Raw genomic sequence first — 24,078 nt, 5'->3', positions numbered from 1 at the left:
TCAATAAAGCTAAACATAACCCTCTCTACTCCCCTCATGGGTACGTGCTTTATTTTCTCAGCACTTGAAAATTTCTCATGTCCATTTTTCTGTGAAATGTTACTGATGTAATTTTATCAATGGAAACATAAAATTAAGGATGTAGTCTGTTTCTCCTTGTTAAAATGCAGCTTATATTCTTATTTTTGGCATCACAATAAATGTATGAGATAACTAGCATTTTAGCAATAACTTATTGGAAATATTAATCCTGGTATTCATCCTCCTTCCCTCCTGTTTGTCTCATTAATATGCAGTTTTCTTTGAAACCTCAAAGGTTTTAAAGATTAGGATCTAAATGAAGGTTAGAGTACACGAACAAAGTTCTTGTTCATAGAGGTTTTTTTTTTCATTCAGAACAACTGATGCATAAATAACATTTATTAGGTATCAACATTCTAGTGCTCATAACTTTCTTGATAAGGATTAAATCTTATTTAACTTAAATGTTCTTGTTAGTAACAAAGGACTACTATGAGTTACATAAACAGTAACATGCATACACGTATGCAGGGTTTTTTTTCAGAGGCATTTTATAGCAGTCCCATACTTCTGTGTTTTCATCTCTAAGATGTCATAGTTTTCTCTGTGTAAAAAATAGATGCCATAATTAGCCTAGCCTCAATTTACAAAGTATATAAAAACTCAGCATCTTTTATGACAGATAGTTCTGTTATGACTATTGTTATGTTTGTCCAGAATATACTGTCTAAAGTGTATGGTGTTTTACATATCAGAAAGGATGACATGTTGGAAAGGAGACAGTAAACCACAGGGTGGTTATCCAATTTTTTCTGTTCTTAAAATCCATTGAATTATTCGAATACAGTGTTCCTTAACTATGTAGGAAACATATATTATGATCAAGGTCTATTTTTTTTTTGTCATAAAAAGACAGGCCATGATGTTATTCCATGAGGCATGATGCATTCAAAATTCGCAATACATTTGCCTGAGAAGATCTGGTTCTCAGCAGTAATGTAATATAGAGGTTAGAATTCTGATGTACTGGAAGTTAAAGTTTTATAAATGCTGCAGAATAACAACATGCACATCACTCTTTCAGAAAGGATTTTGTCAGCATTATATCATACTCATTGATGTTCTGTGGAATGGGCTGAATTGGCTCTACTGAACTGAATACTATGTGTGTTAGTTTTGTGTCAGATAATTCCTACTCAGTACAGCACTTAAGAAAAAAAGCAAGATGAATACCCGGATTTGTTTAAAAGCTCATTATTAACTTAATAAAGGCACATTGAATTTCTTTTGCTTCAGAGGATAAATAATAATATTTTTAGGGATTTTCAGCCTTAGCTATAAAAACAGCTCAACTTTGCATATGTCACAGGTGTTCTTCTCTATATGCCACCTAGGTAAGATACATATCTTTAAAAGAATATGGGAAGAGGAACAGGATGGTCCTAAATCTTTGATAGTTCTTTCCAAACTTATTTTAAATAACATTACTATCATTCTTTGTGGTAACTGCAGATGTGATAACCAGGTGTTCTATGCTTGTGATCTAGCTGGGACTGATTTCCAAAAAATCAATGGGAAAGGGAACAGAAAGTTTTAAATACTTGATAATTACTTTCAATTTCCATTTTAATTTACGTTACTCTGTTCTTGTAATAAAAGTAGATGATACAAAGTGTTTATGGTGCAACATGTTTTTGCCACAAAGTGACCCCAGGCAGGTAAATATATCTGGAAAAGTAAGTGGAATTGATTTGTCACAATCATTGAATAAAACCTTAAAAACCTTTAAGCAGAATCCCGCGGAGGGGGTGGTAATATTTGTCTCTTCGGATTAAATCTTTAGTGAGAATTTTCAAAGAGATTATCCCAAAGTTGTCTTTAGAATACTTTGTAAGTAGGACCAACATGTAGGTGTGTGGTATCCACCAACTATACGCTTTGCATCCCACCCTTGATTCTGCAGGGCCTCTGGGTGTTTCTAAGTGTCATACTCTCCAGTTATCCATGGTCAGAGCTGCAGCTGTGTTTTTCTAAGGAGAAACGTGAATAAGGGGCAGGGTCTTCATATTTTAAAGGTAGGTTCCACTGAGCTTAGCTCTGAGTTACAGGACATTACTTTTACAACTTCACAGGTAATCTGTACCCAAAGGTCCTCAGCATCTTTTAAACAGTGGTTGCTAAACTGTCACCTGTGGTTCTGTGGGATTCTGAGAGTTATCAGGTTATCATATGGCTATCAGGTCGATAGGGCCTTTCAAATGTAGATTTTAATGTTTCCTCTGGAAGGTTTGATAACAGGCAAACGTAGCAGTCCGTGGGAAATTATGGGAATTGCTTCCTTAATTTGCATGTTTTCTCAACTTGTCACAGTATCTCTACCAGCTAATTCCTTCCTTGAGAGATACTATGATATTCAGGAATAGCCTATGGGACAAGGTCTAAGTAAATCCAAATTCTGGAAGATTCACAGAGTTTGCATCATTGGTCCAGAACTTAGTAGTAACTGAAATATAGTTACAGATTATAACATCTTCCTGCATGAAGTTTTGGTCCATCAAAAAGTTCACAGCTTAAATACTGATCTAAACAATTATTTATAAAGTTATTTTTGGTGATGTCAATAAGATTAGTGTCGTGGTTTAACCCCAGCCAGCAACTAAGTACCATACAGCTGCTCACTCACTCTCCCTGCCCCGATGGGATGGGGGAGAGAATTGGAGGAGTAAGAGTGAGAAACACTCCTGGGTTGAGATAAGAACAGTTTAATAATTGAAATAAAGTAAAATAGTAATGATAATAGTAACAGTATAACAATGATAATGACAATAATAGACAAAGCAAGTGATGCACAATGCAATTGTTCACCACCCGACGACCGATACCCAGACAGCTCCCGAGCAGCGATCACTGCTCCCCAGCCAACCCCCCCCAGTTTCTATACTGAGCATGACGTCATATGGTATTGAATAGCCCTTTGGTCAGTTTGCATCAACTCTTCTGGCTGTGCCCCCTGCCAGTTTCTTGTGCACCTGGCAGAGCATGGGAAGCTGAAAACGTCCTTGACTAGCATAAGCAGTACTCAGCAACAACTAAAACATCAGTGTGTTATCAACATTATTCTCATCCTCAATCCAAAACACAACACTATGCCAGCTACTAGGAGGAAACTTAACTCTATCCCAGCTGCAACCAGGACAATTAGTTATAATGTGACAATCTTGAACTCTAGTCAAGATAAATTCTTAAGTGGAAGTTTAGGAGCCATTTTGATATATCCATTAGATATCGTAAGTATTCAGTGATAAGCAACTTTAAATGGAACTTCACTAAACTCCGTAGAAATTTATAATCTTTCACCTATTTATACTATGTAAAATTTGTTCTATTTTTTTCCTGAAATGTATGTTATGTATGTGCTTACTACTACATACTAAGTATGCTTACTAGTATGCTTGAATATTTAATGAGAGAATGTACAAATTACTCTTGCTTGTCTGTGTGATTCCACAATACATTTTACCATATCTTTTTAAAGATAAGATGTATGATTTACACTAGATCTTACTTTAAAGCAAAATACAGTTTCCCATCAAGAACTAGTATCTGTATATTCTTTACATACCCAGCTTTTTTAATTGAAAGCAGATTTCTTCTATTCCAAGCCTATATATTTTTTTTCACTAAATACTATTTAACATACTAGTATAGTATATATACCCATATATTTACCCATACATATACCTGTATACCACCCATGCAACCTGAACCCCTTGACTGCACAGAAAGAGGAACAACCATAGGGTGTGCTCACTGGAGAGACTCCCAATATAGGGAAGACTGTAGGCTTGTGAAGTCTTGCAGCACAGGACAGACAACTCTCTCACCTGCAGAGCTGCAACTGCAGAATGGGGTCAGAGCCCTGGTAGCAGACAGTAGGGTGGAAACTCTGCCTGAGGAAGCATCGGAGTGAGAGACCCTCTTCTAAGGGGGGTGGAGGTCCCATCTGCTGACCTGACCTGCTGTTTAGGGAGGTTTGCGGTGTGCCAGGTGTTCGGATGCAGGATGCCTTGCAGAGACTCCTGAAGCTTATTCACTCATTGGATTATTATCTGCTGCTCCTTGTCCACGTGCGCACCAGTGGCACTGTGAGGATGTTGACTGTATCAAGGGTGACTACATGGTTCTAAGGAGGGAGGGTGAAGGGCACATGAGACCTTATGGTGTCTCTTCAGTCCTGACAATGAAAGGCTTGGGAAGGAGCAAGTAGGTCCTGTGGGACAGAGATTTTGCTTTTAGACCAATGGACCCCCTTTTGGAGGATTGAGGATGTCTAGGGAGAGACAGGATATGCCTGACAAAGCTGGCAACAGCATCTTCACCACCAGGCTGGGCATCCTGTTGAGGAGAACTAGGAATGTTCATAGAGGATAATTGCAACCCACAATCAAGTAAGGGAGTAGTGGGCAGGGGTGGACAGCAAAGGATGCAAAGAAGCAGGTACAAGAGAGACCTCCAGATTAATAAAACAGTGAAAGAGAGTCCATCTCAAGGATATCATATGTACAGAAATGTACGCAGCCTGGGAAACAAGCAGGAGGAACTGGAGCTCTGTGTGTGGCCTCAGAAATATGACATTGTTCAAATTATTGAGCTGTGGTGGGACAACTCATGCATCTAGAATACAAGCTCTTCAGGAAAGACAGGTGGACACGCTAGAAAGTTCTGTCAATGGTACTATTTACAGGAGGTGAAACTTGATCTTCGGATCCATCTGGGCATTGCACCAATGAGTTAAGTGTGAGTGAAGAGAAATTATTTTCTCATGTCCTTAGGCAGTTCACCGAGCTGTTTCCTGAATAATAGTAGAAGTACGATTTAGATTGTACTAGCAACTTTGGCATATTTAGTAAACACTGAATCCATATTTTCCAAACAAAAAAATCTCATTTCCAATGGAAGCAGTAATGGCAGCTGGTCACCTGGCATGGTAATAATATGAAGAAATAAATGTAACTTCAATGTCAAGACAGTGGAAAGAACCTGTGAGTTTGTCAGTATAATGAGAGTAATAAAGTTTACTGGACTAGGGAAACCTTAACTTCTACTTGCAAGTGTTCTTAAGTGATCTGAGAATAGTCATATTGGAAAGAAACAACAGAACCTTGTTACAAGATATGAAATATTGTCTTTGGCTTTTGACATCTTTTTATGTACTTAGAAGTCCATCTGTGAAAAGCACATGAAGGGAAATCACTACTTCCATAAGTTTAAAAAAAAAGGACAAAAGAAAGTTTGTTGCTTACATCTGAAACCATAGCTTAGATAAAGACATTTTACCTTTTTTTACATTTATTTAGTTATTTCTCTGAGGGAATTAACATGTGTGTAAATTACCAATGACATAATACACAAGCTATTATTGAAATATGAAAATACAATACAAATGATGCAGACATTTTATGGGACACACTAATGCAAAAGTGCTTTATCATTCCTGCATGATTCAGAACCAGTAGGAAATCTTTTAGAGTTCCTGTGCAGTTCAACAAAGGAATTCCTTCTGAACACTCCTGGAAGGGAAAAATCTTACTGAGCATCTATGGGGAAAAGATATTCAAATTGTATATTGAAGATATAGGGTCTTAACATAGTAGTTCTTATCCCCCTCTAGGCTTTCTGCTATTTCCATGTTAGTGAAAGGAGGAGCAACTCTAAACTATTTTAATGTGCATTATTTGTGCTCTCCTTTCTTTTGTTTTGGTCCTCTATTCTCCTTGCATTTGATATGATACAAAGGTCTAAATTAAATTGTTATAAAAGCACTTTGCAGCTGAAGAAGGAAACTTTAAAAGGTCAAAAACTCACCATAAGAATACCATGACTCTTCCCTTAGAATTTTCTCATATTTCTAGCAACTCTCAAATTTATAAACTTTTGATCTACTTGTGCCAGGAAGACTTATTTGTAGTTTTGTGTGTATTTATCATTGGTACTTGAATATCTTTGTATCTTCAAAACATTGAATCCTCAAAAAAATTGTAGTACTTCTGACTGAAACTCCACCCCTCTACTTGTAAACTTAATGTGGACTTCTGTTCTTCAGGGCTGGTGTAAGTAGTTGTAGTGCTGTTTCCTCCCTTCTGGCCTGCATAGACATTTCCACCCTACAGTGGCCAGAGGTGCCAGTGGGGGGGAGGTATGCCTGTGTCTCATTCTAACACGGGGCTTGAAACACATCTGAATCCAAAGGTGGGCAGCACTCTCAGACCTCACATTTTAAACACAGGAAAGTCTGCATAGTGTCTTACAAAATGGATCTACTGGTGTTTGGTTTAGAAGGTGCTTTCTAGAACATCAGATATTTCTCTGTGGTTTTCTAGCCTTGCGAACAGTAAGTTATTTCAAATGTATCATTCAGTTATTTGAAATGTATCATTGCTGCTTGAGTGTAGTTCCAATTGTAGGAGAATGCCCTAGCTGCTTACTGAAAATCCTGCCTATCCTCAGTGTTGTCTGAAACGTGAAGGATCGACTCTCCCACTTCCTGGGATGCTCACTGCTGCCAGGGTTCAGCATGTAGGCTTCTAGAGCAACAGTAATATCTGTCATTTTGAATGAATACAAATCTCTAACAATCTATGTTTGTACAGTCCCAGTGGAAACATGTGGTGTCAGCTGTGCTCGCAGTACTTTAAAGGCTTTATTAAGTCAGCTGGCAACACACCCTGTCTCCAGGCACTGAATTTTATGGCAAAGGAGCTAAGAGACCGAACCCTTCCCCCCCTTCTTTTTTTTCTCCTTCCTCATGTCAACTAGCTTTCAAAACCACAGGAAGTGATTTTATAAATGGCTTATGGGTGTGCTGCTATGTTGTTAATACCCACAATATAGTTTACAGGTGAGCATTTATACCCACCCACACAGTCTTGCACATACACATGCACGCACTGTCAAGTACCTTTATGCAGTCTGATATAAACTCCATTCACATTATTACTGTTGAGTAAAAGAGAAACTGTACAGAACTTATAAATTATTATAAACCAGCTTTCTTAGCTCATGCGGCCATTTGAAAGGAGGCTATGCAAAACTGCATGAAGGTTCTGGACCGTATAACACAGTAAAAATCCACAGATACTCTGTCCAGTGGCCTTTTAAGGACTGTACTTGCTGTTTGTTTTAATTTAGACAAAACTGTTTAATTGGTAAATGTTAAAATATTAGTTTGCTTAAGTCATGTTTTGAGAATCAGTTGTTCAAAGACTGAACTTTTCAGTGACATTCAGAATCTTTTCTCTTACAGCCATTTCGTAGAGTGACGTTTTCTGTTGTGAGTCAGCCTCAGGACCCTCATCAAGGGTCATTGCAGAGTTGCTATGACAGCGGTCTGGAGGAGTCAGAAACACCAAGCAGTAAGAGTTCATCAGGGCCAAGACTGGGTGCCCTTCCACTCCCAGAGGACAACTACGAAAGGACTACGCCGGATGGCAGTGTTGGTGAGGCAGAGCATATGGAAAATGGTAGGGGCAAACACGACATTCACACACATAATCTCACTAGCAAGTGATACTAAGTAGACTTTTGAAAGGTCAGTCCAAAAAAATAAATAAATATATTAAATAGTTAAAATTGTAATTATTTTATTTTAAAGTTTGTTAAAATGCAGATATACAAAATAATGGAACATAACACTACTAATAAACCCAGCACTTTCTTTTCTTTACTTTATTTAAAAACTATACTGCAGAAGCAGTTAAAACATTGAAAAAAATAGCAGTAGAGAGCTGGGGAGATGGTAATTGAATTAAATTCCATACTTTTTATTTTAGATAAAAGACCATAAAGGACGTGTATTCTCTTTTCCTTCCATTTTTGGTTCAACAACTACTTAGAAAATTTCCCAGAATGTAGTATGTACAACATCAGCAAAAGAAAGTAGGATTTAAAAACCCCGCTCTAGAGAATTCCCTTTTCCCCAAAACCATTATATAGACTGTTTTCAAAATAACACTGAGTGTCAAGTCCATTCTTCATTATTTAGAAAATAACAATATTACTTTACTTTTCTTCACACTTTATTTTGTACAGTTCTTTAGAACATCTCATTTAAATTCAGGGTCTATTTATGTAGAAGGGGAAAATGCTGAACCCTTATTTATTCTTTAGCAATTCTCCAGCTATTAAAAATAAAGGTAATTTAAATCTCAGGTTTTCTTTTCTTTTCTACCTGAAACTATTTAGAATTTTAAAAAATCTTCTCAATTTGAAATGTATTTCATAAAACCTGAATGTTTTACTGTTCTCCACTTATTGGCCTTCATCTAAAATTTTATGAAGTCAGACACTGACTTCATTGTCTTTTCATTTGCCCATAAACAGTAAAATAAATTATTGTATGCCAAAGTGTACAGATTTTTGATAACCAATGAAATAATGGGTTTGCTAATCCAATTGGAATTGGTGGGTATATGCAAGAAGGGTGGGCATTTTCTGTTATATAATGAATGAATTAGTTTGGCTAAGTGCATGTTTTAGCTTTTCAGAGATTACAGCACTGGATAATTGTTCTTGGGTTTTTGTCTTTCCTGAGATAGACTTGTTCACCCAATAAAAGTATACTACCATTCTCCATGGTAAGATATTGCCAAATCTAGTATGTATGACTGAAGAATGGCTACAGCAGTCTACATATGTTTATAAAGTATATCAGCAGTCTACATAAGCTTATAATGTATATCCCAACAGCAAATGACTAACTGACCAAAAAGGAAGATGGCATTATCCATCTAAAAAGAAGATATATTAGGTTACGTATGTGTATAAGTGTGTGTCTATATATTTTCATCGGTTGTTTATATGAATATATCTCTTTAGATTTCATTTTTCTGGGTGTGTGGAAGGGGAGAAAGTGATATCGGTGTTACTAGAAATGTCAGAAAAAAGTTTCTAGACTTTATACCTAAATTGGGATGATTATTTTATTGTCTGTTTTGTAGTAAGATTTTGTGGTTAAGTTAATGAAAGTAAACCATTTGTTAATTCCCCTGGACACATAGCAGTGTAGTAGATTGCTAGACATTAAATTCTGAGTTCAGAAAGTATGCTAACATGGAGTATGCCTGAACCATAGTGGGAAAACTGTAAAGCCACAACTGAATATAATTTTTAATATATTTGGTAGCCAATGAAAATCATCACACTTACTGAAGTGTAATTGAAAATGAAGAGTGCTTAAGTGGTGTCAAAAATTACATCAAACCAGTTTAAGTTTTTGTGTTGATGTGAAAACTGGCATTGCATTCTAATAATTAAAGTATTTTAGACATTAACTTTGATACTTTCTATGTGGTAGGATGAATTTGTTGGATTCGGTTTTAAAAATAGTATTGTAGAGGTAGAATGGATAGAAACATAGAGCTAGATAAATATATTATTCCATGAACAAGTGAATGAAAACAAGATTACCATGAAAAAAAATTTGCATGGTAGGACTTGCATATAATAATCAGGAATTCCTTCTCCTTTATAAACCTTGAACAGAGACCTTTGAAAGGTGGGTGACATTGTGATGAAAATTATACACTACAGACCTTTGGGCTTTGCTGTCACATTTTAAAAATAAGATTTCAACAGTGGCATGTCATCTGCCTCCATAAATTTTTATTAACATTAATCTGTAAATAATGACAGAACAGGATGGAATATACTTTTGTTCCTTCATATATGTAATATCTGACATTTGAGTGAGAGTATTCTGTGATCTGATTCTTAAGTCCACTTGTATTTTGACTATTTTAAGCACAATTGTATTGTTCAAATTCTGATAATGTAATCTTCAATATTAATGGATCATTCTGACAGGAATAGAATTGGAATTGAAATCTGTCAAGTGTTCATTTGTCACATTTAATTGGAATCTAGGTAATCTGCAGTGTTTAGCTTGGTTAGGTTTTAATCAGAACTTATACTGGATTTTCATGCAAATTTTCCACTGAAACAGCACTTTGGAAGCTATCAGTTTTTAATTGTTATTACTTCAAATATTTACCATTTAATTCCAGTTGGTGAGAAACAATGCAGTTATGACTGATTGCTTTGGATTTCCTTTCATTTTAAAATTTGAAATTATAATTTTCAGCACAGTGTGCTAAACTGATACATTTGATACATTTTTTTTGCAAGCTAATATGACTAAGGAAAACAAATATTTTTTTATAGTTAAGGCAAATGTAAGAAGGTTGAGTTCACAGTCAGAGTAAATAGGAAATTCAGATTTCTGTTTTCTGGTAGGAGGTCTCTATTTTCTCAGGTGAGGATAAAATACTAGAAAGAAAAAAAAAAGGTAAGGGGGGTGGTTTTCTTAGAATATGCTGTACATTACCTACCAGCCTACATGACTGTCAGATGTAGATTGAAGTTCTGTTCTGATGATTAGCACTGGTGTCAAGATGCAGGAGAAAAAAAATAAAAAAAAGGGGGAAAGAAGAAAAGAAATGTTAGCAGATTGACTGTGAAAATTCAGTATGCAAAGATCTTGTTAATTAGTAAAATCTGCAGAACCAGAAGTAACTCCTGAGTTAATTTATCCCCTGTCCTTGGAGTTTTCCTTACAAGGAAATTCTGCTCATATGTGCAGCCGCCTTCTCCAATTTTGCTGTTAGAATGGCACTGTTTTAATGTAAATTGCACAATAATTTTCTTGAGAACATTTTCATTACATTCATATTTGTATATCAAGGGTAAAGACTTTACCACGGTAAATGAGTTTCTGGGTCTTTAGCCATAGCCTTCTCTTTTTGACAGTGCCTAATCCCTAACATCCCAGAAGGAAGTTAAAAAAACCCACTGTGGCAGATACTTCCAGAAATACCTATTCTCCTGACTCTAGCAGTTAATGTTCAACACATGCTTTAAATTGTGATTTTCTAAATAATGATAATAATAATAACCTAATTTATCACAACTCATTAACCCTCTTCAAGTTACTGGTCTGAAGGATATCTTTCAACAGAAAATTCCTCTGAAGGCTATAAATTTTTTTTATTTTTATTTCTTTTTCTCTTATTTAACAGTTTTAGTGACTGTTTCTTTTTATCATTATGAGAAAAGCATGGAAGTATTCCATTTTGCTTTATAAATACTGTGGATTATTATGTTTTCTTGTAATTTATCTTTCCCTGACCTATATATATTCCTAGGTTTTTCAGTCTTTGATCATCATATAACCTGTTATTTTTTTCTTTCCATGAACTTCTATTTCTTCTAATGTAGGTAGAGATAGCTGAAAGTATATTCTCACCATTTGAGAAATGGACAATACATCCTTTTCATATTAATTCCTATGTTATTAATTACACTTACGATCTCTAAGCAGAACTTTTCATTGTTCTGTTTCATGTCCATTCACCTGTTTTGTCAGGTATCTCTCATGATTCTTGCAGCCTTCTTAGAATTTTTTTCATTATATTCCTTTTTTTCCCCCAGATTTTTGTATACTTACTATTTAGTTATACATGTAGTGGCCTAATCAGTTTTATTTTTTGTTTAATTTAGCTAGAGTACCTATAGCAGTGAAACTGCAGCACTGTAGATTTTGGCTCACATGTTCTTCCCTGGAGATTTGTTTCCATGCAGTCATAATTAGACTGTTTGCCACACCTGAGGCACTTGCGTTAAAGCTAGTTCAGGTATTTCTACATCAATGTATCTTTGGTCTTGCAGCACAGTATTTTAAGTTATCCCATGTTTCAGTATCAAATCTGTAAGGGCTGGAGAACAGCAGTTGTCTCTGTGAAAGAAGGAAAACGGGAATGGTTTACAGCTTCCATTTTTACAGGGGGAAATGGAGTAAAGGAAGTTAAGTGACTTGTCTGAAGTCACAGAAGAAGTAAGGGGCAGAGCTTGAAAAGGAGCTCAGAATTTCTGTGATTCAGTTACTTCACTCCCACAAAGAGATCAGTAGATAAATTACACTCTGGCTGACACATGAAGAACTAAAAAGCAAGGAAGAGAAGTGCATTATCTTGGTTCATACAGTCTGATAATATGCTATGTTCTCAATGACAATCTCAGATTTAGACCCTATGTGTCAAAGTTCCACTGTGAATAGAGAGAAGGGGTTCATGGTATGTGAGATGATGGCTTGAAAATGTGAAAGGAATTTTGACATTAAATTATTAAACTTATATAATTATTAAATTATTATTATTAAATGTAATTAATTTTATCTGCAAGAGCGTTCCCTCACTTTTACTTGTCAGATAGAATATTAATCTGTTTGCTGGACCAAAGTGTTAATAAAATGAAAAAAGCATCCATTAGTTTACAGAATCCATGTTTACAGAATCCATTTCCCTTTAGCTTTTTGCAGTGCAAATAACACACGTTAATGTTCTTGAAGACTTAAATGTCCTCGTTGTAAACATTGCAAACCAGACATTCATTGACTTATTCCATAGAATTACTGTACTTTTGCAGTTCCCATTATTTTCAGATGTTCTGTTCTCTTGAATTCAGGTCCTAAAATTGCATGTGAATAATTTTGTTTTTAAAACTGTGTCCTGAAAATGTTAATGTAAGTAGTCCATCTGAGAGGCTGAGTCAGTAAAGGTTTTCAATGTAGTGATTACATGCTAATAGTTCCTTTTTTGGTTTGTTTCTTCTTTCAATGCTGCTACATCCACTTTTTCTTAAACATTACCCTGCATGCGTGAACGCAAAATACCAGAAAGTGCTGCACAAATTATTATATAATACATATATATATATATAAATTCTTTTCCTTGTTTCTGATAAATCCTAACCTATAATTAGGCACACAACAAACTCTGGATTCTGTAAACCTAAGAATATATATGGGTAATGTCTTGGAACACATACATATTCAGTGATGGATTATGTCTTGAACTAGTTTGTTTTGAGAATGGAGTATTCTGATAAGATTCATGAAAAGACATTTTATAAGAAGAAAAAAAACCAGTGCCTAAGACAGAAGACATACTGTGCAGGGATCCCTGTTATACTGGTGTAGTTATGTAAGGCAATGAACCTGGCTGGGAAGAACATTGGCTATTTTCCTCAATTTTTTTTCCTTTTTAATCTTTTACCATGTTCCTTTAGATGACCTTACCCCATAGGTCTGTGAGTTTCTTCAGCAGACAAATACGTGGTTTGTTAACTTATATGCACAGTAATACTTTAAGTTTCAAAACTGTATGGTATTTATTCTTTAAGAGTTATTTGCATTTTGAAGTGTTATATATGTATACTTACAACAGAAATGACGGAAGTATACTTTGATTGTGTTACAAATTCCTAGTGCTGATATATATTTTTACATATATTTTTACTTTATTAGGTTAATAACATCCTACAGAAGTATAAGCAATTATTTTAGGTTGTGTGTTATATGTCATTGCACTAAGGCTTATCGTATCTTATCTACTATTTTACGGTTACATTGTACTTCAAATGCATAATGCAAAGTAAAGGACCAAATACAGGCCAACTGTGAGCACAAATAACTCTCACTGAAGCTGCCAGAATAGTGTATTGTTTATGTCTTCTCTCCTTACCTTTTTATTTTCCATGACCGTCCAGAGAATTATCAACAACTTCTGTATGCTATCTATTTATGAAGTATACCTAAGTATCACTGTGAATTGTTTTCAGCTTGATCAGGATTTTGGCTGCACAGAAAACATATGCTTGGATCTGCTGGAATCAAAGAACGAATGCATATTTCTATATTGGAAATCCACTCCTACACATTAATAGCAAAGCTAAAAAATTATTCAACATTTTTCTGATTTTCTGAATAGCATTGTTATTTCTCTTGCTGTTCACTGTTGCTTTCCCACTGTATCTGCTCTAGTTCCCTTTGTGCTTCATAGTGAAGAATATCATATGGATCTTTTTTTTTTTTTAAGCTATATTACAAGATTCCTTCCTCCACTCCTGATTTCAGTATCCTGTTCTTAAGAAAATGCATACAGCAGTAATTGTTCACCACTCTTAAAAGCAGTATATTGATATCAGACAACTTGAACTGCCATTTGCTAAAGCTTAGCTTTCTTTTATTACCTTTAAAAAAGGAAGTCCATATTTACATTCCATCAGGTTTTAATCAATAATCTGAAAATGCAGAAAGACTTTGGATTCTTAAAGAACCATTCCTGCAGTTCTATCCGTTAGGATGAAGCAGTGAGGGAAGGGTTTATATGTGCATGTGGGTGTGCACACATGTACATAACTTGGTGAGTCAGTTCTTGCTGCAAATACTCATGAGATCTAGACAGTTGCAGTTACATAACCCGCCTCATCTATGAATTTCAAATCAATTCACTGAGGTGGATATGAAAGAACATACCAAACTGAGAAGTGGAGAACTAAATCATCAGAGAGTGAAATGCTATGTCCGATGTCATGCTATGAATTGATCTTTCATCTGGTAATGGATCCAAACACTGCCCACCCCTCAAAAAGTAATAATTTGGACACCAACTTCCAGTTTGCAGACAAGTTGATGAGGGTTTTGCTATTGACTTAGTGGAGTTAGGCTTTTGTCCAAGACCTCCATGCCAGCTGCTAGCTCAGGCTGCCTCCCACTGATGCAGACTGCAGAACTCCCTTTGATACTGTTGGAGTCCTGAATGTAGACGGAGGACAAAATGCATTCCAAAATTTACAGACTCAAGGAAGAAGAGACATCTGGTTTATGAATGGAATATTTAGCAACCTTTGCATCCACAGCAGCCTCTTTCCTGGAAAAAATCTAATGCAGATAGTCAACGGAAATTTATTTTTCCTCAGTTCAGAAGAGCCCTTTCAGCATGCTGTATTTTCCCAGTTCTCTGGTTGTATTTAATGAGAGTTTCTTCAGTTTCCTGGACAAGATTAGATCTTTCTGTCCCTTCTAATAGACAAGTATAATGAAGATCCAAAAGAAGTCCTTTATAGGGGTATTTCTTCTCCATTTCAGTGAAAACTACATTTTGTTCTCTACTGCTGGTTCCCAACTGTTGTTCTATTTATTTATTTAATATTCATTGCAGCAAATGTCAATATTTTATTATATACTACCTTTATTAAATACATAATCTTAGTACTTTTGTCTTTCTCATACAAGTTTGACGCTTTGGGTTTGATGTTTTAAAAGCTGGGTAGTTTTTCCTATATGCAAAAAAAGACTGATGAGAAGAAGAAAAGAAACTGTATCTTTTCCTTGAGTCCATTTTAAAAATATCAAGTATGAATTATTGATTCAGAACAAAAATCTGACTGTATTTTCAAAATGGCGTACTTGGATTGAAGGGACAAGAGCATGTCTAATTGGCCACACAGTTAAACCTAAAGGAATCATAACATTCACAAAGATCTGTTTTTAAGAATCTGCAAACAAATTCACATCTCAAGTGTATTAAACATGCATGTGCCCATCTATGTCACAAACAAAAATTTAAATGTTAACTAACCTTGTTATATTAAGACTTTGAGTAAAAGTGGAGTGCAAGTGTGCAGAACAGATACGTATTACCCCAAGTAATTGATATATACACTAGTTTCGTAAGTTGTTGCATTTTCACATCTAAGTCACTTCTTACAGTGTGCTCTTTTGTTTCTTTTTAAAGTAATGTAATTTGTAATAAAGTTTTGTAAAATGTGATGTTCACTGCCACAAAACATAGAACATATAAAAAAGATAAAAAGACTCAATCTTGAATTTCTTTTTACATCCAAAACTGCAATTTTACATTTTTTCAGCCTGTAGCTTATCGAAGCAACTCAAAAAAGTTTCCTGAAGGCAAATTTTTTTTTTACCTGTTGATGTGTGAATTCAGAGTTAGAACAGCAAGTCTACTTATCTAGCTGCTACATGACTTAATTCTTCAAGTCTAATCATAATCTGGAAAGGTTCATGGTCCTGGCAGTATTCTGGTGTGCCAGCCTTCCACAGAACTATTAATGAATCCCATATATGGGAAACCCAACCAATGTACAGGGTCAGACCAAAGATCATCTGATGGCCAAAATAGGGTGCTCAGGGAAGAATATAGCAGGGCAGATAAATTCGTCTTTCAAGTATTCTCCTGTATATCAACAGTATGTGACTCAGAGTCCCTGAGCCACATACAGTGAATTTAGTAACCTTTATGGATTTATATACACAAATTTGTCCATTTTCCATTAAGAGTGCATGCAACTATTAATATTTCTTTTTCCTAACAAGGTGTCGTGGTTTAGCCCCAGACAGCAGCTAAGCACCACGCAGCCGCTCACTCACTCCCCTTGCCCCAGTGGGGTGGGGGAGAGAATCAGAGGAGTAAGAGTGAGAAACACTCCTGGGTTGAGATAAGAACAGTTTAATAATTGAAATAAAGTAAAATAGTAATGATAATAATAACAATATAATAATGATAATAATAATAACAATATACAAAGCAAGTGATGCACAATGCAATTGCTCACCACCCGACGACCGATACCCAGACAGTTCCCAAGCAGCGATCGCTGCTCCCCGGCCAACACCCCCCAGTTTCTATACTGAGCATGACGTCACATGGTATGGAATAGCCCTTTGGGCAGTTTGCATCAACTCTTCTGGCTGTGCCCCCTCCCAGTTTCTTGTGCACCTGGCAGAGCATGGGAAGCTGACAAGTCCTTGACTAGCACAAGCAGTACTTAGCAACAACTAAAACATCAGTGTGTTATCAACATTCTTCTCATCCTAAATCCAAAACACAGCACTATGCCTGCTACTAGGAAGAAAACTAACTCTATTCCAGCCGAAACCAAGACACAAGGGTTTTTAAGTGACTGTGTGTCCCATTAGTCTTGGATTGGACAAAGGAAAAATGAACTTGTGAGCTTGGTAGGGGTCAGTAGATATGAATTTTCTAATGAGAATGCTTTGCTTTGTACGCATAATGATCTTTGCTGCTGTCTCTGGAAGTACTTTTTTCTGTTACTATTTAATTTCCTGAAGAAGAACAAGTAATTTATACAGGAAAACAGAAAAAAATAAGGTCTGAAAAACAAAGACTGAAGGCAAATGTGAGTATTTCTTATGTATTTTAGCAAATATCAATGTCAAGTTAGTATGCCAAAATCTACAAAATGGTATTTAAAGGAATTAGAAGACCCTATATAATATGTGACATCTGGAGTTCTGAAAGTTCTGTTTCATAGGAGGCAATTGCTTTTCAAAGAAAAGTAAGAATTCCTTTAATAACCAGAGGATTTCAAGGCCAGCATAATATAAATTCATTTAAGTATTTCTGAGTATTGCTATAGCATCACCTATGTGTGTTTTTTTTCCTCAGCAGCAACATAGTATTCAATGTGAATGTCAAATGGTTGAATATCTAGAAAAATAATCATGGCATATGCTAGAACAAGACAAATATTAGGATTTTTAAGAAATTATACCAATTTATTAATACAGCATTTTAAAATAAAATCCCAGAGGAGGATGACTTGTTTTGGGCAAGGAACAATAACAAAAAAAAACCACCATCAAAAACAAAAAAAGGATTTCAGGCTCCAATATAATTTTTATGCACAGATAAAAGCAAAAGCAAAGTCAACATTTATTATGTGAGAAAATGTATTTTAGTAATCTGCCTTTTATAAGGGTGGTTTTTGTTTCTTTTTTTTTACTTTAGACTGGAGTATTAAGTTCTAATAATACTAATTTCAAACCTTATATCACAGTTAACTTGGAACATGCTTTGGAAATAAATTTGCATCAATGATTGATCCATTCATCTTTAAAAGAGCTGCCCATTCTTATAATACTTTGAAGAATTACAGGAAGGACAACCACATCTCTCAGTAAATAATAATTAAAAAAAAATTTTTTTTGATACATGATTCAAATCTGTGCTTCTTTCTACCATACAAAATAACTGAAATTAAGACATGAGTGTAAATTTCTGTTTGGATGATAGAAGAACTAAACGGTAAAGACAGTGAAGGAATAACAGTATTGACAGAGTTAATTTATTTTGTTGGTTGCGTGCTCTTTTGCAACCAAACAAATATGCCCATACCAGCTTTCCCAACTTGCTTGTCTTAACCTGTTTTTTGCTGTATCTAAGGAACAAATCAACCCTCAAGAGCCCTGCAGCGGGACTTGTTCTTTTACAAAGCAATCTGAATTATTTCATCAACAAGGGAAGTAAAATCAAAGAGTATCATATCTAAAATTACATGTAAACAAGCCATAGGACAAGCTTGGACCAAAGTGGTTTTTTTCCTATGGTTTTATGGCAGATTTGTTTTCTTGATCCAAGGATTTTTCTGTCTTTTTCTGAGATTGTAACAGTGCTATAAAGACCAGTAGTGTCCACAGAGGAAATCTTGGGAAAAGGCTTTTTCAATTAAATCTCAGGACACCAAAAAGCATGTGGTACTTGTGTCCTGCTGTCCTACTATCTTTAAACTGTTTCAGCGTCACTGTAGATTGTTTTCTTATGTAAGGTTATTTTGCTCACAATTAATTTATATTGTCTTTGAAGAGGAGAATCTGTGTCCCTTTTTTGGGGCAGTGCAATGACATTTACATTATCATGAGATGTTAAAGTAACATTTATCAGTGGAATTTGACATTGCAAGCTTTTATTATGGAGAGAAGGCAAAGAGATCTGATGTAATTTCGCCTTCCACTGGTATTAGCTAATAACAGAAACTTCTATTCTCTAAGTGGAGAATAAAAACCTTTTTGTTTTCTTTAACAGAATATTTGAGAAATAAACTTAAGTACGTTTTGCATGTAATTTTATTAATCTCTTTCAATGTTTAATTCCATTAGCAGTGGCCGTCATTCCCTGCTACCGAATTGCATATTTTGTGCTAGCATTCTTTCCATATTCTGTCATGCATTGCAATAATAATAATAGAGGGATTTTTGTGATATGGCAGCAGATTTGACAGCTCTGGAAATGTGTTTCTTTCTGTTGTCTCATACACAGCCACAGTTCAAGCACAGGAGAGAGTAATAAAATAGTTAACTTCAGTTGTTTTCTAGGTTTCTAGTGGTTTGGGGGGCGGAGGAGAGGTAAGCAGGCAAAAGCGGAGTAACCATGAGTGATACTATTACATATGCTGATTTTCAAAATGCAAGAAATCTACATATTTTAGTTGTGTTTGAGGATGTCTGATTCAATGCCCCATAGCGTGATTAAGATGCTGTATTTAATGCAGTTTCATTATTCAGTTAAAATGTTTTGGGGGAAAAAAAGTGGGCAAAGACAGTTAAAATGACATCTGCTTAAAAATATGTACCAAAAGTTATTATGCTTACTGAAAGTTTGTAATAGTATGATGATAGAAATTTCATAATGACATGTCAAGCATGTAAGAAAATATTTAAGCTGTCCTGGCGCACTGAAAAAATGGTGATCAATCCATTTGACAACATGCAAGGAACCTGCACAGTATAACTCCAAGTGATATGGAACCTGCACATGTGACTTATATCCTTCCCGAGATCCTGTTTCCACCATGTTGGTGTACAGAAGTACAATGAACTTGCAGAGGAAAGAAACAGCGTGGGCTTTGGTTCTACTCTTAACATGCTCTGGCCAGTACTCTAAGATTTTATCAATTAGCATAGGCCTGAGGGAACCTGAAAGTAAAACAGGATTTAATAATTTTGACAACATATGTTTTCCTTTTTTTTTTTTTTTTTTTCAGAAGCAAGTGTAAAATAATCTATTCTGCCCATATGTCTCTACCTGGATGACACTAAATGTGGAGGGGAAAGGGTGCTAGGGGAAAAAAAATCAAATTTTAATCTGTACCAAAATGTCTTTGTGTCTTTTTTGATCTGAGGGACTCAACAACAGTGTCCAAAGGGCATGAGTAGAATTGATTTTTCCCACCCTTTGTTTCCACCTATACTAGAAATGGCCATATCTGCAGAATTAAACTTTGGGAAATAATGATGGCATAAGAAGCTGACTTATGGACAGATCCTGATGAAGCAAAGCAGTCGGAGAGTCAAAGAGGAATACCTACTATGTTTTATAAATGGCAATATAGAGGACAGGCCATAGTGCACCATTCCTAACAAAGGACATTCCTTAGAGGCATAGCTCACTTGCCAGGAGCACAGATATGGAAATCTGAGACACAGTCAGATCTAATCTCACAAATAGTAATGGGAGAATACAGAAAAACTCAAGATGCCCCCAAAGGTTCAGATAAGTGAATATTTTTCTCTTGCTTTTCTCTTCAAAAGGAAACAATTGCCTTTAGCTTCTCCCAGGTAGAGTCCCACATAGCTTGTGCTATGAATTTTAAGTGGAAAAACTTTTCCAAAATAGAAAGACCTTATCCTGAAGTTTCTTGGTAAATGTTATATTAACTGAGGAACTTAAGAAAGTTATAAAACTAAAATATTTTATCTAACACAGTTCTTCTCTATCTGGTACTGTTGTTTTTCCTGCCACGTGTCACTGACTTTTAGAAGGTGCTTTTTCAGAAGAGCCCAAGTAAACAGATTGTACTGACAAGACAAATATGTTTATTACTGTGACAATAAATAGTAAAAGAATTGAATCAAGTCCAGGTCAGTAGTGATAGAAAGTCATTACTCTAAGGTGGCAGTTAAGTGGCTTGGGTGAAATGAGTTAGCACTTGGAGAATATTACCTACTGGAGAGGTGCTTATGCCCCCAAAAGCATCTGCTAGCATCCTGGTTGAGACTGTCAGCTAAGGAAAGATGATCTGATACAAAGTCCATTAGTGTTTGAATGGCAATGGCTGCCAAATGCTACTGTCTTGGCTGGCTTTATATCATGGACGGAGAGTTCTGCCTACTCACAAACTGGCACTTCCCATCAGCACTAGGTGTATGGGGGAATAGAAAATCCACCTAGGACTGAATTTCAACAATTGATTAAAATAGTTTTGCTAAACAGAATAGTAGAGAAGGAGTTTAGTCAGGGCATAAGCTTCAAAGCAGGATTTGTTCCTATATTTCATAGCACTTGTATTAACCTAATTTTAAATGGCTTTAAGTGAAGGGACTCCTTCACATTCAAATCACCCCAATATAAAGAGGTTTTGTAATGCTACTACAATTAAAAAATGTTAACTGTTGCCTCCTGGAATGTAATGGTACTTTATAGTAGTGGAACTCAGGAATGCTTGCATTCTATTAGCTGAAAATAAATTCAGTTGTTCTCCATCAGGAAAGGGTGGAAAACAGAATGGAATAAACAAACTTTTTTTCCTAGTCTCAAGATTTTCAACCAATTCTGCTCTCCTGCAGAAAAGAACTTTTTTTCCTAATTTTACCATATTGGTTCACTATTTTCTCTCACAAACATCTTTTGAAACCATCCTGTGCTTTGCTTTTCCCAGTGCCCTGACTATCTCTTTGGTAAATAATCCCATCCTTGTCCAATTATATACATATATATATACACACACATGTATATAAATATACACTTATATACACATATAAATGCATATAAATGTATACAATATAGTTTCCAAATAGGTCTTGAGAGACAAATCAAACATGGAGAAACCCCATTTAAAAGTGCCTTTTAAAATATTTTTGCTGTGTTTGCTGACATATTCTTGGAGAGCAGAGAATCCCTGTGTTATGCCTCATAATCTAGTCTCAAAATCTCCAATGTCTTGAGCATCAAGAAGGCTTTCTGGGACTTGCCTGCACCATCTCTTTAACTACTAACCTCGAAGGGATTATTCATTTACAACAATTAAAGCATAAACTCACTTAGACAGTCTAAATCTGAGTTATTCTTTCCACATCTCACACAGGACTAAAGTTTCCTTAACACAGTGCTATGATAGTCATGTCTTTTTCCACAGGAACTATAGTCTGTGCAAGGGATAAAATATTTAAGCATACAATTCTGAGATTCAGCTATAAGAAGGTAGATTAAAACTTCATTCACACTACTATAGCAACTGTGTAAAGAAGGGAATTACAACCATTAGAAACAGCTAAATATAGTTCCATCCTTAAGGCCCTGTATTTTGCAACTGCTCTTCACTTAACTAACACTTTATGCTAAGACACAGTGAAAACACTGCAAATAGAATCTATTCAACCAGGCAAGCCATTATTTATGGATTGTAGATGACTAGATCTACATATACTAGTAGACTAACATAACTAATGCTATCGGTAGGGATGTAGAATTGTAGGAAATACCTAAACCTGTTATATTTTCTGCTTATTTGATTACAGGCACTTTGGACCAAATACTAACTGTATGCTAGAACACATTGTCTAAATCCTGCAAGTCTTGAGCTGCTCATATATATAATAGAATATTACTGTCAGAAGTCATGGAAAGCCCCCGTAAAAAAAACAGACAATAGATTGACCTCAAAACAACATATAAACATATATAAATTTGTGGTAGTTTTTATTTACCTTCATATATTTTTGTATTTATATTCCACATTTCTGTGCTTCATTCCTAAAACCTGAAGGCTAGTTTTTTTGTGCATGTGTTTATTATAACTCCCAGAGATGTGACTAGAAAAAATAACAAAATTCTGCAAGCTGGCATTTCTGTATATGCCACAAGATGCTCCTCTGGAAGCACAGAAGAAAAATCCGTGGTTCGTTGAAATGATTAGTAAAGTTAATTATATTTAGGAATTTTCATGCTATAAAATAATGTAATATGTCTATTGCAAAGACCGCTTACATTTTTTAAATCCATCAGTCTTTGCTATATATACAGTCAGTTCTGAAATAGTGTAATTTTTTCTCTTTTAGCATTACATAAAATGCTTCTGACCTTAGTGAGAGTTGTGGTGCTTTGTGTCATAGAATATCTGGAAAAATATGCAATATCTGTGCCTTCAAGCCTCTGATCACTGGGATACAACCTGAAAAGCGTGACAAATGTTAAGATACTTTTAAAATTATTTTTAAGGAAAGCACAGAGAGAACTATTTATTTTGGTTTTCCTCAGCTTTCTAGCAGGTAAGAGTTTTATGAAAGTTGTAGTGTGTTCTAATCTCTGAGATCTGAACTTGGACAGCCCTTGAAATCTTTGCAGTTACTACTATAGCTAAGTAGAGAGAACTATTTTTATCATCTTAGCAGAACTGTCTTGCAAAGACCCTTCCTTTGGTGAAATGAGAGAATGAAAACAGAAATGCTTTTAAGGCTTCTCTTTGAAATAATAGGTTTTAAAAAATAAAAAGTTGGAAAATTATTTACAAGTAAATAAAAAGATATCTTTGTTCTGCTAAGCAAACCATTAATCAGTGATTAATCAGCAACTCAGGTTGCTAAATACTAATCTTTGCAGGGGATGCCATTGCATCATGCTGCATCAGCAAGAAATAAGCTGGTTCCACCTTTGAGTCCGACTGAAGGGTTCATTTCACGGCATGAATGGGAATAGATACTAGGAGCTGGAGAGTCTAGGTTCTGCTTTCAGCTCTGCCCAAGTCAGTGTGAGACAACGGAAATATTTGTTAATTACAAAACAGATGAAAAATCCATTTCATAGAATTAATAGAAAATACTTCTCATAGGGAAAGCTGCTGATAATTGCAACTTTCAGGTATGTTACTTCCAGGTTTTAGTTTGATTAAGCTCAACCTTTACCATGACTATTCTCATCATTGAAAGAATCTCTATATTCATGGTGTTTTCCAAGCACATAATTGTCAACAAAGGGAAAAAAAAATAAAAATGAAGAAAAAAGAGCTATAGTGACTTGATGTGGCCCAATACATTCATTTTCCTAAATAAATATTTTCCCTCAGAGATGAGAAAAGTATATTAAATAAGCTAAGCTCTGCATGCATGTCCTACTGATTTTAGAAGTGAATTGGCAATGTTTAATTCAGATGGAGTTGCTCTGACCCTTTCCAAGCTTTGCTGGGTTTTTTTTCCCCAAAAGGTTCTTTATTGTTAACAAGTATATCTCGTATCTGGGGTGGGAGGAAGAAGTTTACAAAGCTTCCACTACAGCAGCAACATTCCTGAAAAGCCTTTCCTTTCTTGAGTTTAACACTGAACTTCCATGCAATGCAGCAGTTTTCAGGAGA

At 35.4% G+C, this 24,078-nt stretch overlaps 1 protein-coding gene across 1 annotated transcript in view; it reads left to right on the top strand.

The window, feature by feature from the left end:
* PCDH7 (protocadherin 7) overlaps positions 1-24,078 on the top strand; it is a 300,304-nt gene that overhangs the window by 138,467 nt on the left and 137,759 nt on the right. Inside the window, exon 2 of the mRNA XM_075709865.1 lies at positions 7,325-7,541. Within this exon, the coding sequence (XP_075565980.1) occupies positions 7,325-7,541 (217 nt within the window). The remainder of the gene's footprint in view (positions 1-7,324; positions 7,542-24,078) is intronic.

The sequence above is a fragment of the Pelecanus crispus genome, chromosome 4, assembly GCF_030463565.1.
Source record: "Pelecanus crispus isolate bPelCri1 chromosome 4, bPelCri1.pri, whole genome shotgun sequence".
Classification (NCBI taxonomy): domain Eukaryota; kingdom Metazoa; phylum Chordata; class Aves; order Pelecaniformes; family Pelecanidae; genus Pelecanus; species Pelecanus crispus.
The sequence above is the reverse complement of the archived record's forward strand: the minus strand, read 5'-3'. Positions and strand labels throughout refer to the sequence as shown.